Below are 13,460 nucleotides of genomic sequence, written 5' to 3' on the forward strand. Positions count from 1 at the left end.
TCTGGATTTAGAAAGGAAGGAAGACATGCTCCTATGTTTCTCTGTCATTCTTTTACATGTGAATTTAGTCCACCATTATGATTATAGATGTCTGAGGAAAAGGACTGTTTTTGCATATGCCACATCATTTCATTATGACCACAGCCTCGTGGGGTAACAGTGCTCCCGTTTGAAAACATCCGAGGAGGTGAGGTAAGCACCTGCAGTTGCAGCTGGTAGGAGGCAGACCAAGCACAGGACCTGGTTGTTCCGAGGCTTTGATTTTGCCTCTTTCTCCCTCTGGGTCCAACCTCTGTTGGTCTTTGGAATGGCCACAAGCATCACAGGGCAACAGCACCGAGTCCTTTGAATAGTATTGGCTGTCTCTGTACTAAAGGAAAACACACACACACACACACACACACACACACTATTATTTTTGTGCAGACTCAATGTTCTTAGACTTCACAGTCTCCTTTGTATTGTTTTGTTATTGTTATTATTGTTGTTGTTGATGTTAAAAAGAAAAGCCTTGTTCTTCTCATTCACACATAATTCATGCTTCTGGCTGGGACAAGAGTAATACAGGAGGGCAAAGTATTTGAAAATAAATTGCTCAGTCTTTCCTTTGGTAAGTTTTTCTTAGAAATGGGAGTGAAAGCCCCCAGTGGCTGGGGAAATGTCTCCCAGGCCGAGAGCCCACGTGAGTTAGCCCTGCCTATAGGAAGCCTGGCTAGACACCCCCCAGGTCAAGGCCTCCCCGAAGAGTGCCAACCACCTAAAAGGAAATGGCCAAGTGTACTCACAATGTTAACACAAGCCTATAAAATGATGACAAATGTCACAGTGACATTTAAGAATTTAGTAAGGAAACCAGGATGGGAAAGATCTTAAAACAAACCACACAGGAAGCTTGTCACAAGTCTCAAGTTTTTTATTTTCAGAACAAAGGCTGGTTTTATTTTTAAAAAGAAAAAGGGGGGGGAGAATGTGTCAATGCTAGTGAGGTGCCACCTCCCTTCTTCCAGACTCTAACTTCCAGCCAGCAATCTTCGCCAAAAATACATGGACTCAGAACCAAGCCATGTTCTATCAGAACAGCCTTGAGACAGGGTCCAGTTCAACCCCCTTTTACAATCCATTACGAGTCAGAGGCTCAGATCAAGGGCGCACCTTACTTTCGTAAACGTTGGAGGCAGGCAGACTGAATTCTGAATGCGGGCTACTTTTCTATGAACTATACTGCAGGCATATGCCTCAGGAGACAGCGCACCTCTTGTTTATGAGACCCTCAGGGAAAACATCTCCCGTTTGACACCCCCCCCCACTACAGAAGCCCCTAGAAAGCAAGAAAAGCGAAACTTGAGGGGTCAGGTCTCTTTGTGAGTAGGGCAAGGAAAGAAAGCAAAAGCACTCAAGAAAAAAAAAAAAGAAAAAAAAAAAAAACCAGAAGGAAGGGATTGACCCCTGAGCACAAAGTACTTGCACCAGATGTTTGAAGGACAGTGTCCAGGGGTGAGTGTGGCTGGAAGGCAGAGCTGACCCGGTTGCCATCTGTGTCTCGATGTACCTGGGCAAGTGGTAGCTCATCAGAACCTATCACAGCCTCCCACCAAAAAACTCAACAGCACTCAGATTTTACAGTCAGTCGCTTGGCAGAGGAAACCACCATCCAAACAGGACTAAAGGGGTAGGGCAGGGTCCAGTGAGCAGCTAGCTATGGCTTGGACACATTGTCCTTTCCTAGCCACTGAGATTAGGTAGCAGAGAAACAGAGCAAAGCTGGAGAAAGGGGATGGAGATCCAAGGAGCAGCTATGGGGTCGGTGGCGGGGGGAGGGGGGCACCCAGGGTCTGGGTGGAGAACTTTGAGCACAGAGAATTCAAAGGGAAAGGATATGGGGAGGAGGAGGCAGAAAATAAAAGACTAGTTGCAAAATCCAACCCCCTAATATTGGACCTGGTAGGGTGAGGGGCTGAAAGCACAGACAATCCACTGAGAGTAAACATTTTTCCTCTGTTGTTCCCCACTGTGACAGTAGGGGAGGCTCAGAACTCTGGTCAAGATACCAACCCCTCTGTGTCTTGTCTATATGGATGTCTTTTGTCAACAAACCCCCAGGAAGTTGAGAGAGAAGGTCCCCAAGTGAAAAACTGGGGCCCAGAAAGCAAAAGTGATGTGTCACTCAAAGCTAGTGAGTGACAGTCAAAACTACAACCCATGACTTCTGGTCCTTTGTCCAGGGTTCATTACACCACACGAAGTATCAGGAGGGGGGACAGGAAACAAAAATTCTTACAGTTTTGTCCCCCACCCCATCCTAGTTGGGGTGGAAGAAAGTGAGTATTTCCTGGCCTTGCTGCCAACTGTCCTCCAGCACTCTTACCTCTCCTAAAAATACTTACCCATCCTCAAAGATTCTAAGAGTGATGTCCTACGTGGAGACTATGAGCGGGCAACCCCTAGGTGTCCCTTGTCATTCATCTCAAGAATCCTAGGGAGGAAGGCGGGGCAGGGGGAGGATTTGCCCAGCCTCTCCAAGCAGCCTGCCTTCTCCTTAGAAATTCCCTTAACCAGAGCAGAGGACAAAGGTCATCATCACCCTTTCTGATCTATACCAGGCTTCCTAGAGGAAGGACAGATGGGGAATGGATTTCCTTGAGCAATGGGAACCCCAACATCACATCTATCCAGGAGCCCCACCAAAGCTGTCATTCTGAGCCAAGATCTGACCCAGTCAGCAACAAACCTTGGGAGGAGTAAGAGTTCTGGGTGCAGAGGAAGAGAGAGAGGGAGGGCAAGCCAATGGCTGATACTCCACAGACCCTGTAATAAGACTGGCACCAAACCCCAGCTGGATCCAGTGGCCGTGTTGAATGTAACTTCTGAGTATTTTGCCTTTGTTTTTTGCAAGCAGCATCAGTGCATGATGCAACAAAAGTCGAAAGCACGGAGGTAGAAATGCTCACTCACCCAAGAAAGGGTGCAGTTTGGTCATTAGTGTATGGACCCTCTCTGCCTCCAAGCTGAGAAGAGAGGAGTGGAATTGAGGAAGATCCTGGGTGAGCTTCTCCCTTGGAGGGGAGCAACTGGGCAGCTCGCAGGAGCCCAGCTCTTTCTGGGAATTCATGGCCACAAATTCAGGTAGGAATGAAGAGGGCGGTCCTGTGTGTGGCGGGAAGGACAGGGCCTCCCCAGATCTCCTACTGATTGCAAGGGGCCACAGTGTGGACACAAGAAAGCTATACTATACACACAGACAGACTTTGCATCGACCATCTGGGAAAAAAAAAAAAAAAAATCCAAAGAGACCCACCAGGGGAAACAGTGGATTCTGGATCAGTTTCAAGGCGTGGGACAACGACCACACGGCCACAGCCTATAAGAAGCTGGCACTTCCAAGCGAGGGGAAAGGCTTGAGGCCCAGCACCCCTGTCTGGGCACCCCGTGTCCTCCGTTTTCCCCCACAATGTACAAGACTTCGGACGGCGGCGGGTAAAGCAAGAGGCAGAAGGGCCCGGACCCCTGAGGCTGGATGAGGGAGAACAGAGCAGGAAGCGGCTCTTCCTCCGTCACCGTCACCGTTAGCGGCTCGTGTCCCTCCGGGCTGTTGAGCAGAAGGGTGCAGGACACAGCAGCCCTTGGCCCAACCGGCCGTTCCGTCTTCCAGGTAGAGCCTGATGGAACCCGGGTGAGAGCCGGTCAAAGGACCAGGGGCAGAGCAAGCCCGGTCCCTCTCGCCCCCTCAATTCTGGGCGGTCGCGGCCAGGGTGTTGGCGTAGCCGAGCGCGCCCCCCTCGTCCTCCGCGAGGCAGTGGCCCAGCTGCGCGCCTCCCTGAGGGGGCGGCGGCGGCGGCGGCGGCGGGGCGGGGGCCGGAGCTCCGTAGCCCGCTCTTCCCCGGGGGGAGGCCCGACTCCCCTGGTCCCAACAGCCCTCGAGGGCTTCCAGGCCGCGGCAGGCGAGGAAGAAGAGGTTCTTGAGCATGAAGACGGAGAGCGGCTGCTGGTAGCTCACCGCCAGGAGGCAGCGCAGCGCCAGCAGCGGCACGTCCACCAGGCAGCCGCCCAGCAGGCGCAGAAGGCGGCTGCAGCTGCCCGGCCCGGGAGCCGGGCCCCAGGACGGCGCGGCCGCCGCGGCGTTGAGCTCGTAGAGCCAGAGCACCGGCGAGGCGAGCGTGAGGAAGTAGACGGCGATGAGCAGGTAGCGCAGGTGCGCAGGCAGCGGCACGCGGCCCTCCAGCGTCAGCTCCACCAGGGTGAAGCTGTCGAGCAGGTCCAGACACGTGCCCAGGAAGCAGCCGGCGGCTCGGTGCTGCTGGGGCTGCAGGAGCAGGGGTCCCGCCGAGCCGGGGGGGGCGCCCGCCTCGCTGATGGCGCGCACCAGGCTGTAGAGCAGAGGCACCGACAGCGCCATGGTGAGTCGGAAGCCGGTGGTGCCCAGGGGCGCGCGCAGCTCGATGAGGTCCAGGATGGACGTGCCCAGGATCAGCACCACCTTGGGCGTGAAGGCGATGGAGTAGATGAGCCAGGCCAGGTAGGCGAAGGCGAACTCGCCCGCCGCCCCGGCAGCCCCGGGGCCGCCCCCCGGGCCGCCCGCGCCCCCGCGGCCGCCGCGCGCCTTGGCCCCCGCGGGCGCCCCGGCGGAGGCGGCGGGCAGGTGCAGGGGCGGCGCCGCGTGGTGGTGGTGCTGGTAGTGGTTGTGCGCGCCGCTCGCCGCGCCGCCCCGACGGCCCCGGCTGTTCTTGGCGAAGAAGATGGCCCAGCCCGCCGCCACCACCAGGTCCGTGGCGATCCAGGAGCACCAGTACAGGTCGGTGACGGCGATGAGGTACAGGTCCAGCAGGCCGCCCTGAGCCAGCAGCAGCACCACGGACAGCGCCTGGTAGCCCCAGCGGCACCCGGGCCGGGGCGCGCAGCCGCGGCGCCGACCCCTGCGGCCCGAGCGGCCCGGGCGGCCGCAGCAGCAGCAGCAGCAGCAACACGAGCAGCGGGACGCGCCGCCGCCCGTCCCGGAGCCGCCCGCGCCCCCGGCCGCGCGGCCCCCGGGACCCCCGACGGCCCCGGCCGCGGCGCCGCCGCCGAAGTCCGCGGCGGTCATGCTGCAGGAGGAGGTGGGCGTGGAGGTGGAGGTGCAGGAGGAAGCGGCGGCGGGTGCGGGGTCGGCGGCCGGGGCGCCCCCCTGGGCCGGGGGTCCCGGGAGCGCGGCGGCGGCGGGCACCAGCGGCTTGCTGATGCTGATGCTGTCGTCGTCGTCGTCCTCTCTCTCCGCGCCGGTGCTGCTGCTGGGGGAGCCGCCGCCGCCGCCGCCGCCGCCGCCGCCGCCCCCGCCCCCGCCGCGTCTGCCGCCGCCGCCCCCCCGGCTGGTGCTGGTGCTGGTGCTGCTGTCGCCCGAGCCTCTCCGGCCGCGGGAGGACGCCCCCCGGAGGAAGAGGGGCTGCAGCCGGGCAGCGGCGGGGGGCGCGGGGCAGGAGCCGGACGAGGACGAGACCGAGCGCGGGTCGCCGAGCGCCGGGCGCATTGTCCTCGGAGGGGCTCGGGGGGCGGCCCGGCTGCTCCCTCCCCGCCGACCCCGGGCTGGCGAGGTGGCCGAGGGGGGCCGGGGCCAGCGCTGCCTCCGCCCCGGCGGCTGGGGCTCGTACCGGGTTGGGCAGCAGCGAGATGCGGACTGGAGCCGCCGGACCGGGCGAGCCGAGCCCCGAGGCAGGCAGCGGGTCGGGCGCAGCCGAACCCCCCGCGGGGACGACGGGCGCGGCGGGGGCGGGGAGCTCGCCCAGGCGGGGAGGAACGGGAGGCTGGCGGCGGGGAAACCAGGACTGGATTCGAGGGGGGAGGAGGAGCAGAGACCAGAGGAGGAGAAAGCCCGGCTCCCTGGATCGGCGGGAACAAAAGGGGGAAAGGGCAGCTGAGGCCTGAGCGCGGGGTGGGAGCCCGGAGGGGGGCCTCGAGGAGGGGAGAGGGGCTGGCAGGTGGGCGGGCCGGCGCCGGGGGGACCTCCCCCGAGCAGCAGAGGATGCCCAGGGAAGCCGCTCAGCGATGCCACGGCTGAACCGGCTGAACCGCTGAAGCCTTAGCAACCGGGTGGCCTCAGACCGTGCCTCTGAGCCGCAGGCACAGACGACAGGCTCGGGCCTCTGCCCCTGGTCAGCACAACTTGCTCTGCAGGCAGCGGGGCGGCTCTCGCCCTACACCCTACCCTGCCCAGTGCCCTTTCCCCTGGGGCAGCCCGCCTCTCCTTCAGGCACTTACAAACCAATGGAGGGATGGGGCCATACTGATTCAAAAGCCCCGGAACAGCAGCCCAGACGTGGATTTCAGTCTACCCGTGTGCCCTGCGAGGGGTTCAGCGGTAGACGCCCTGGGCAGGTCCCAGTTTCCAGTGAACCGAGCAGTTCTTTGAATATGACTACTTGAGGAGAGAGCATAGGTAAAAGAATTATTCATTCGGCCCCAGCCAAGTGGGTTCTCTCGTATTCTCAGAGGTCTTTGAAGTGGGAATTAGGAATAATAAAGATGTATCTAGGAGAGAGGAAAATGAAGGGACATTTAGTGCTCGAGTCCCTTGATAAAACCAAGGCTCCAAGAGGGTGCTGGTGAATGTTACAACCTGCCACTGTGGACAGGCTCTGCACCAACAAACTCAGAGCTCCTTCTGACTCACACCCTCAGATTTATTCCATGACTGGGGCTGGATACCCATCAATAACTCAGGAAGGCAGCAGGTAGAGTTATGGCTTTAGAAGTTTAGGGGAGGAAACAATGACAAGAGCATTTGGGGCTCAAACATAAAAAAATCTGAGGCTAACATATAATGCAAACATCCCAGACACATCAAAGCAAGGCAGGAAGCCTGTCTGTCCCTTCCTCCTTCTCCCTCCTTCTCCATATACTCAGGCTCCAAGTTCCTTGCCTTGATTTCAGTGCTGTTCAAACTCGTGCCACCAGGGCTCACCTTCCTAGGTGACACCACGCAGTGCCAGGGAGGAGGACCCACTGGCACCATGGTGGCTGCTTGCCCTGTGCCTGGCCCCTCAATCAGCTTGGTGAATAAGAGTCAGTTTCTCCAGTCTCTTGCAGGTCAGTCTCTATCTACAACTAATTCGTGGTAAATATAGGCCTTAGAACCACCAACCTGCACAATTTCCACCTGCCTCTGGCATACACAACCTTTAAAAAGTTCTATGTCCAGTCATGCCAGAGATATTTGGTGGCAAGAACATGAGCTCTGGAGACGGTGGTCTCGGCTCTGCCAGTTAGTTCGTGTGATTTTGAACTAGGGGTTATTTCCCCTCCCTGAGCCTCACATTATCCAACTGCAAAAAGGGACCAATATCTACCTTAACAGGCTGTTATATTAAGAGAGGTCATGAGTTCAAAGTGTTTAGCCTAGTGTCTGGCACAGAGTATGTACTCAGCTACAGGCAGCTGGTATTATCATCATCATCCCACTTAGCTCTTGTCTTAGCCTCCTAGGACACATTTACTCAAGGCACTAATGATGGTTTTCTGGGCTGGATTCCTTCCTGAGGCCACACTCAGAGGTCTGTCCCCAACAGCTTTGCACTCCAGTAAGTGCCAGGGAGCAAAGCTGCTCTCATTAGGACAGTGGTACTTGGAGCAGGTCTGCACAGACTGCACAGTGTGAGAGATTCTGCTATGGCAGCTGGTGCCAAGGCCCACCCACGTGGGGTAAGGTGGGGAACAAACAGCGGATGCAGCCTGCACTCATGTGTGAGCACCACAGCAGGTAACAGCAGATGTCAGGGCTGAGACAGTCCAGGTTAAAAAGCAGATTGGGGAGCTGCCAACTGCTAATGGAAGTGATTATAGCCAGTCCCCCAGCTCTCCTCCAGGGAAAACACCAGCCAACAACTAACCTGAAAGCTGACCCAAGACTTCTGCTCAAGTTAATGAAGCAGTTGAAGGAGCAGAAGCAGCTGATGAAGGCAAAGAACTGAGTTCCTGAGAGAATACTAACAGATCTGTCCCCATGCCCCACACCTGCGAGCTCCTCTGACCCACTCACCACTCAGAGGTACTCGCCTCCTGCTCTTACCTGGCAGGCCCAGCCCCTCCCCTCACAGGTGTGCCAGGACGGGTTTCTCCCCCAGAACGTGAATTAAAACAGCCTTTGAAGCTATCTTTTGTATTTCTGGGGAATGTACTATAAATAAGTTAGATTAACTTTCTGTAAGAGCCCAGTTTTTTCAGAGCAGAGACCCTGGATAAATGACCCCATAATAAGAATGAAAAATCAGAGGACACAAAAGAACAATTTGGTGGCCTGAGTATTGGAGGGATCTCCTCTTGGCACCAGGTTTTTTTCTCATCTTCTGTGTATACACACACACACACACACACACACACACACACAGCCTTTGCTTCAGCCTGGAAAGGGCTTGACAAAGACATGACAAGAAGAGAAAGGAAGACTTTCTCATATATAAACTGAGAGCACACATCCCACAAGGATGTAGAAAAGGGAAGACACAATCGCCAAGCACCTCATAAGCACTGGGGGTCTGCGCTAGATACTTTACACATAATACCTGGAAACTGGGAGGCAGAGAGGTTAAGCAACTTACTCCAAGTCACACAGCTCGTTAAGGGCAGAGTTAGTATTAGATCTAGACTTCTCTCAGCCCAGTGCTCTCAGGATAGCAACAGCTCATAAACAGCCTGGGAGACTGAGACAAACTAAGCAGGTTTCAATCCAATATATATTTCCTTAAGAACCTGCTAAACACTGGACACTGAGTAAGTTTCATTTGGAGACTTAATATCCTTATTCTCCTGGAACAGAAAGGCCAAGGGCTCCCTGCCTCCCTGGAGCAGCAGTGGACAGACTAGGAGTAAGGGAAAGATATTCCTAGCCGGCTCAGCACTGAGCCAGCTCAGCTCAGTGAGGCAGGGCCAGCCCATCCACATACTGATCCAAGGCCCTACTCTTTCCTGATCTGCCCACTCTGACTGGGCCCTCTCACCTTCACAGCAAGAGTAAAGAAAAGGTCCAAAGAGAACTGTTAGAGGGGTGTGGGGAGCCTCACAGGTGGTTGGTGAAAAGACACAAGCAGGGCCCTCTGGTTCTCAACCACACAGTCACAATACTGACTCTCAGAAAATGAAAGAAAAGCTAGCAGAAAACTGGAACTGAAGTAGGATGAGTCTGTGAAGCTTGGGCTTATTAGGAACTTGAGGCCTCAAAACTACTTTTAGAGCTCTCTGAAGAAGACATTACCCCTTCCCCACTTCAGAGCTCCTCTAATCTGGAGCAAGGATGTGCCTTGAACTGCCCCATGGATGTCTCACAGAGATGCCACTACCCTCTTGGATAAAGAAGTCCCTACATCAGCACCTCCATGCATCAGTCCCTGGGCTAGGTGTTGGGGTTCCAGATACTAAAACAAAGCAAGTCTTTTTCTAGGAGTCCACCCTGGGAGGGGCCGCAACGAAGTGACCGAATGCTATACAGGGTCCAGAAGAGGTACAAAACAGGAGTCAGTAAAGCCTTCAGAGAGGTGGAGATGTGAGAGCTGTTGTAAAAATGAGCAGATGTTGGTTAGCAGATAGGAGGTGGGATGGGGTTAGGAGAATATTCCAGGTAGAAGGAGCAAGATGAGCAGAGTACCTAAGGTATGAAATAGTGGACACTTTTAAGGAAGTACAAGGCTTTGACACTGCTTGAATATGAAGAACACAAAGATGCAATGAAAGGTAAGGCTGAGGAAACAGGCAGGGGTCAGGTTACAGAGGACCTCATATGCCACACTGAACTCAGGCTGTATTCTGAGAGAATAGGGAACTCTTGAAAGAAGATATGTAACAACAACAGATTTGCATCTTGGAAAAGTTGCTTTCCAGTAAAGATGATGGATTAGAGCGAAGAGAAAATGAAAGCAGACTATGTTCCACTTCTGGCAATACTGTAAACTAAATAATATAAAACCTCTCCAGCCCACAAAAAAAAACACAAGATAAAATTGAATGTCCTTTTAAATGCCCAGTAGAGAGAGTAAGATAAATTCTTGGGGCCATAAATAAAGAGGAAACTGAAAACCACAATGGTAAGTGAAGTAAATGATGCTATGCATGCCTTCGCATATGCATTTTATCTCAATAAGGAATGTTGTCTGGGATCCCTGGGTGGCGCAGCGGTTTGGCGCCTGCCTTTGGCCCAGGGCGTGATCCTGGAGACCCGGGATTGAATCCCACGTCGGGCTCCCAGAGCATGGAGCCTGCTTCTCCCTCTGCCTGTGTCTCTGCCTCTCTCTCTCTCTCAATCTCTATCATAAAAAAAAAAAAAAAAAAAAAAAAGGAATGTTGTCTAATATGGTCGAAATAAGCCATAAACAGCAATATAATTTAAATTTATTTAAGTTAATATTAATTGAAATAAATTGTAACTTAAAATTCAGCTCCTCAGTCTCACTAGCAACATTTCACGTACTCAAAGCCCTGTGTGGATAGTGGCTATCATATGGGACAGCAGATACAAAACAATTCAATCACTGTGGCAAGTTCTATTGGACCACACAGATGAAGACCTGGATTTAATAGCCAAACAGAGACAAGGAATCTGGCATTCAACCCAAATGAGGCAAGAAGGCAGAGCTGACCTTCCTACATAAAACCAGAAACCTCAATGAAGGGATGGATTAGAAAAACAAATCTACCATCCAAACAGGGAGAGTACATGTAAATGAATGAACATAGGCCTAAGCTGGAAGTGAAATAAAAACTTCTCCTGGGAATTCATTACCAGGGGCCTATACCACATATAGATTTGAAATTTGAGGGCAGCCCAGGTGGCTCAGCAGTTTGGCGCTGCCTTCAGCCTGAGGTGTGATCCTAAAGACCTGGGATCGAGTCCCGCATTGGGTTCCCTGCATGGAGCCTGCTTCTCCCTCGGCCTGTGTCTCTGCCTCTCTTTCTTTCTGTGTCTCTCATGAATAAATAAATAAAATCTTAAAAAAAAAAAAATTTTGAAATTTGAATGATCTCATGCTGAAAAATTAACATAAATATTGGCTGTAGGTGGGTAATAACCATGGATGCCTACCAAAAGCAAATATAGTAAATATATTAGCAAATATATAGCAACTATATAGTAAAGAGTTCTAAGGGACAATACCTTCAACCCAGGTCTAAAGAAGTCCCATAGATAAAACACCAGTAAAAGCGAGCTCATAATCCCAAATTACAAAACACATAAGGAAATAACCCAACATGAATGAAAGCCAGCAGATGAAACATACAGCAAGATTTGACCCTCTCCCCCCACCAAGAACTTCAAATGATGAAAGCCATACCACCAATAGGTTTACAATGATTAAAAACATTAAAAAAGAGTATAATGCTATAAAAATAAAAATAAAAAGAATAGTATAGGGGCACCTGGGTGGCACAGTCAGTTAAGCAACTGCCTTCGGCTCAGGTCATGATCCCAGGAGCCTGGGTTTGAGCCCCACCCTGTTCAGTGAGGAATCTACTTCTCCTTCTCCCTTTCCCTATCCCTCTGCTTGTTCTCTCTCTCTCTCCCAAATAAATAAATTCTTAAAAAAAAAAAAAAAAAGAATGGTATATCAAAAGAAAAGAATAAGGCAGGGAGAAGTACATCCAAGAATGGCATTGTGTGGATCTCTGTAAATTTTTTCCCCAGTGAAACAACCATAGCTGGTGGAAACTATAAAAAATAAAAATAAAAAAAAAACATTTAAAATTTCTGAAAATTGTCTATGGCATCCAGAAAATCGAAAAACATTTATTCAAGAAAGTATACTAAACCTCAGTAAGAATAGCAAGAGTCTATGGCATTTAAAAAAAAAAAAGAAGAAGAAGAAGAGGGATCCCTGGGTGGCACAGCGGTTTGGCGCCTGCCTTTGGCCCAGGGCACGATCCTGGAGACCCGGGATCGAATCCCACGTCGGGCTCCCGGTGCATGGAGCCTGCTTCTCCCTCTGCCTATGTCTCTGCCTCTCTCTCTCTCTGTGACTATCATAAATAAATAAAAATTTTAAAAAATAAAAATAAAAAAAATAAAAAATAAAAAAGAGTCTATGGCATTTAAGCCACAATTTGCTCCTTTCTCTCCACCAGCTGAGTGTGGTAGAAACTACTTGCAGTGAATACAGCCATGAAGGAGCTCCCCATTTCCCAGTCTAGTATAATAGTTTATCCCTAGGAATGGATTTTTAATACCCTCCCCACTGCTTTCTGTGTAGAAATTCTGTTCCTGGGCAGCCCAGGTGGCTCAGCAGTTTAGCACCACCTTCAGCCCAGGGCCTGATCCTGGAGACCCGGGATTGAGTCCCACGTCGGGCTCCCTGCGTGGAGCCTGCTTCTCCCTCTGCCTATGTCTCTGCCTCTCTCTCCTTCTGTGTCTCTCATGAATAAATAAAATCTTTAAAAAAAAAAAAAACTGGTCTCAAGAACTATCCCTGCAAAGGGGCCCAACTCTAGTGGATCAGAAGTGGAGCATTGTCAAAAATAACAGAACAATATGCTATCAATTAGTGAAGATTAACAGCTGGGTGTAATAGCGGTAGAGGCCGTTCAGGGAAAAAGACAGTGAGAACCCAGCTAAAACTGCAGCCACCCCAGGATGATAAGGATCCCGGGTGCACACCCAAGGCTACTGAAGAGATGTCAGAGGCTTCGCACTACAAGGAAAATAGATTTCACTGAATTTGTCCAGCCATAAATATCCATGATATTCATGATGTCAATGACAAAAAGTCTTAAGGTAGGAGTGAGAGATCATGGTCAATTTGCAGAAGTTATATTATCTTAAATTTCCAGTTTTAAACCATTATAAAACATACAAAGAAAATAGGAAAATGTAACTCATACAAAGGGAAAGAAAGTGAGACAACAAAAACTGCCATTGAGGGGCCAGACATTGGATTTAGGAGACAAATACTATAAAGCAGCTACTATAAATATGTTCAAAGAACTAAAGGAAAACATGCTTGCAGAATTATAGGAAAGTATGAGGATAATGTCTCATCAAGTAGAGAATATGAAGAGTTAGAAATAATAATAATAATACCAAATGGAAACACTGGAGTTGAAAGTTCAATAACTAAAATGAAAAAATTCATTAGATGGATTCAGCAGTACATTTGAGTTGGCAGAAGAAAGACTCAGCAAATTTAAAGATACATTCAAGGAGATTAAACACTCTGAGGAACAGAGAGAAAAAAGAATGAAGAAAAAAATGAACAGAATCTCAGAGAGATATGGGATACCATTAATCATATCAACACACAATAATGAGAGTACCTGAAGGAGAGGAGAGAAATAAAAAAGCAGGAAAAAAATATTCAAAGAGATAATTTCTTGAAAACTTCCCAAATTTGATTAAAACTATTAAACCACACGTCCAATTAGCTCAACAAACTCCAAGGAGGATAAATGCAGAGATCCAGACACATCATAGTCAAAATGTTAAAATCAAAAGACAGGGATCCCTGGGTGGCGCAGCG

At 51.4% G+C, this 13,460-nt stretch overlaps 1 protein-coding gene across 1 annotated transcript; it reads right to left on the reverse strand.

The window, feature by feature from the left end:
• Window positions 1-892: 892 nt before the first annotated feature.
• Window positions 893-5,785, reverse strand: TMEM121B (transmembrane protein 121B). Its single transcript, XM_025461609.3, has one exon. It carries the CDS (start codon window positions 5,495-5,497, stop codon window positions 3,725-3,727), a length of 1,773 nt encoding a protein of 590 aa, XP_025317394.3. The 5' UTR covers window positions 5,498-5,785; the 3' UTR covers window positions 893-3,724.
• Window positions 5,786-13,460: the final 7,675 nt, after the last annotated feature.

This window comes from Canis lupus, chromosome 27, assembly GCF_003254725.2.
Source record: "Canis lupus dingo isolate Sandy chromosome 27, ASM325472v2, whole genome shotgun sequence".
In the NCBI taxonomy this organism is placed as follows: domain Eukaryota; kingdom Metazoa; phylum Chordata; class Mammalia; order Carnivora; family Canidae; genus Canis; species Canis lupus.